Raw genomic sequence first — 305 nt, forward strand, 5'->3', positions numbered from 1 at the left:
GGGTGCCAGGGCCCCCAGGATGGAGTCCATGGTGCTATGTGGGTTCAGGTTGCGCAAAATGATGGCTGTGGGAAGGGACCCAGCATTAGGGAGCACGGATAACCTGCTCCGGCCCTGCCCTCTGCCGGCTCCCCACTGCTTCCTATCCCTGGCCTCCATGTTCTTGTACCTGCTGCTTCCTCCCACCTCTTCCTCTCTGCTTGTCAGCCCAAGTCCCAGCTCAGCCACTTGCCTGGTGAGAATCGTCTCAACACACCCTTCAAGTAGAGTTTGGTAATGCTCTTCTTCTGCTCTCCCTACATTAT

At 57.0% G+C, this 305-nt stretch overlaps 1 protein-coding gene across 1 annotated transcript in view; it reads right to left on the minus strand.

Annotated features, from left to right (window-relative positions):
• Positions 1–305, minus strand: part of LOC105001567 (RNA-binding protein 10-like) — a gene marked incomplete at its 3' end in the record, with an annotated part of 16,039 nt that overhangs the window by 4,361 nt on the left and 11,373 nt on the right. The window contains exon 6 of the mRNA XM_010857901.1: positions 7–65. Within this exon, the coding sequence (XP_010856203.1) occupies positions 7–65 (59 nt within the window). The remainder of the gene's footprint in view (positions 1–6; positions 66–305) is intronic.

This window comes from Bison bison, unplaced genomic scaffold (genome assembly GCF_000754665.1).
Source record: "Bison bison bison isolate TAMUID 2011002044 unplaced genomic scaffold, Bison_UMD1.0 scf7180017855038, whole genome shotgun sequence".
In the NCBI taxonomy this organism is placed as follows: Eukaryota; Metazoa; Chordata; class Mammalia; order Artiodactyla; family Bovidae; genus Bison; species Bison bison.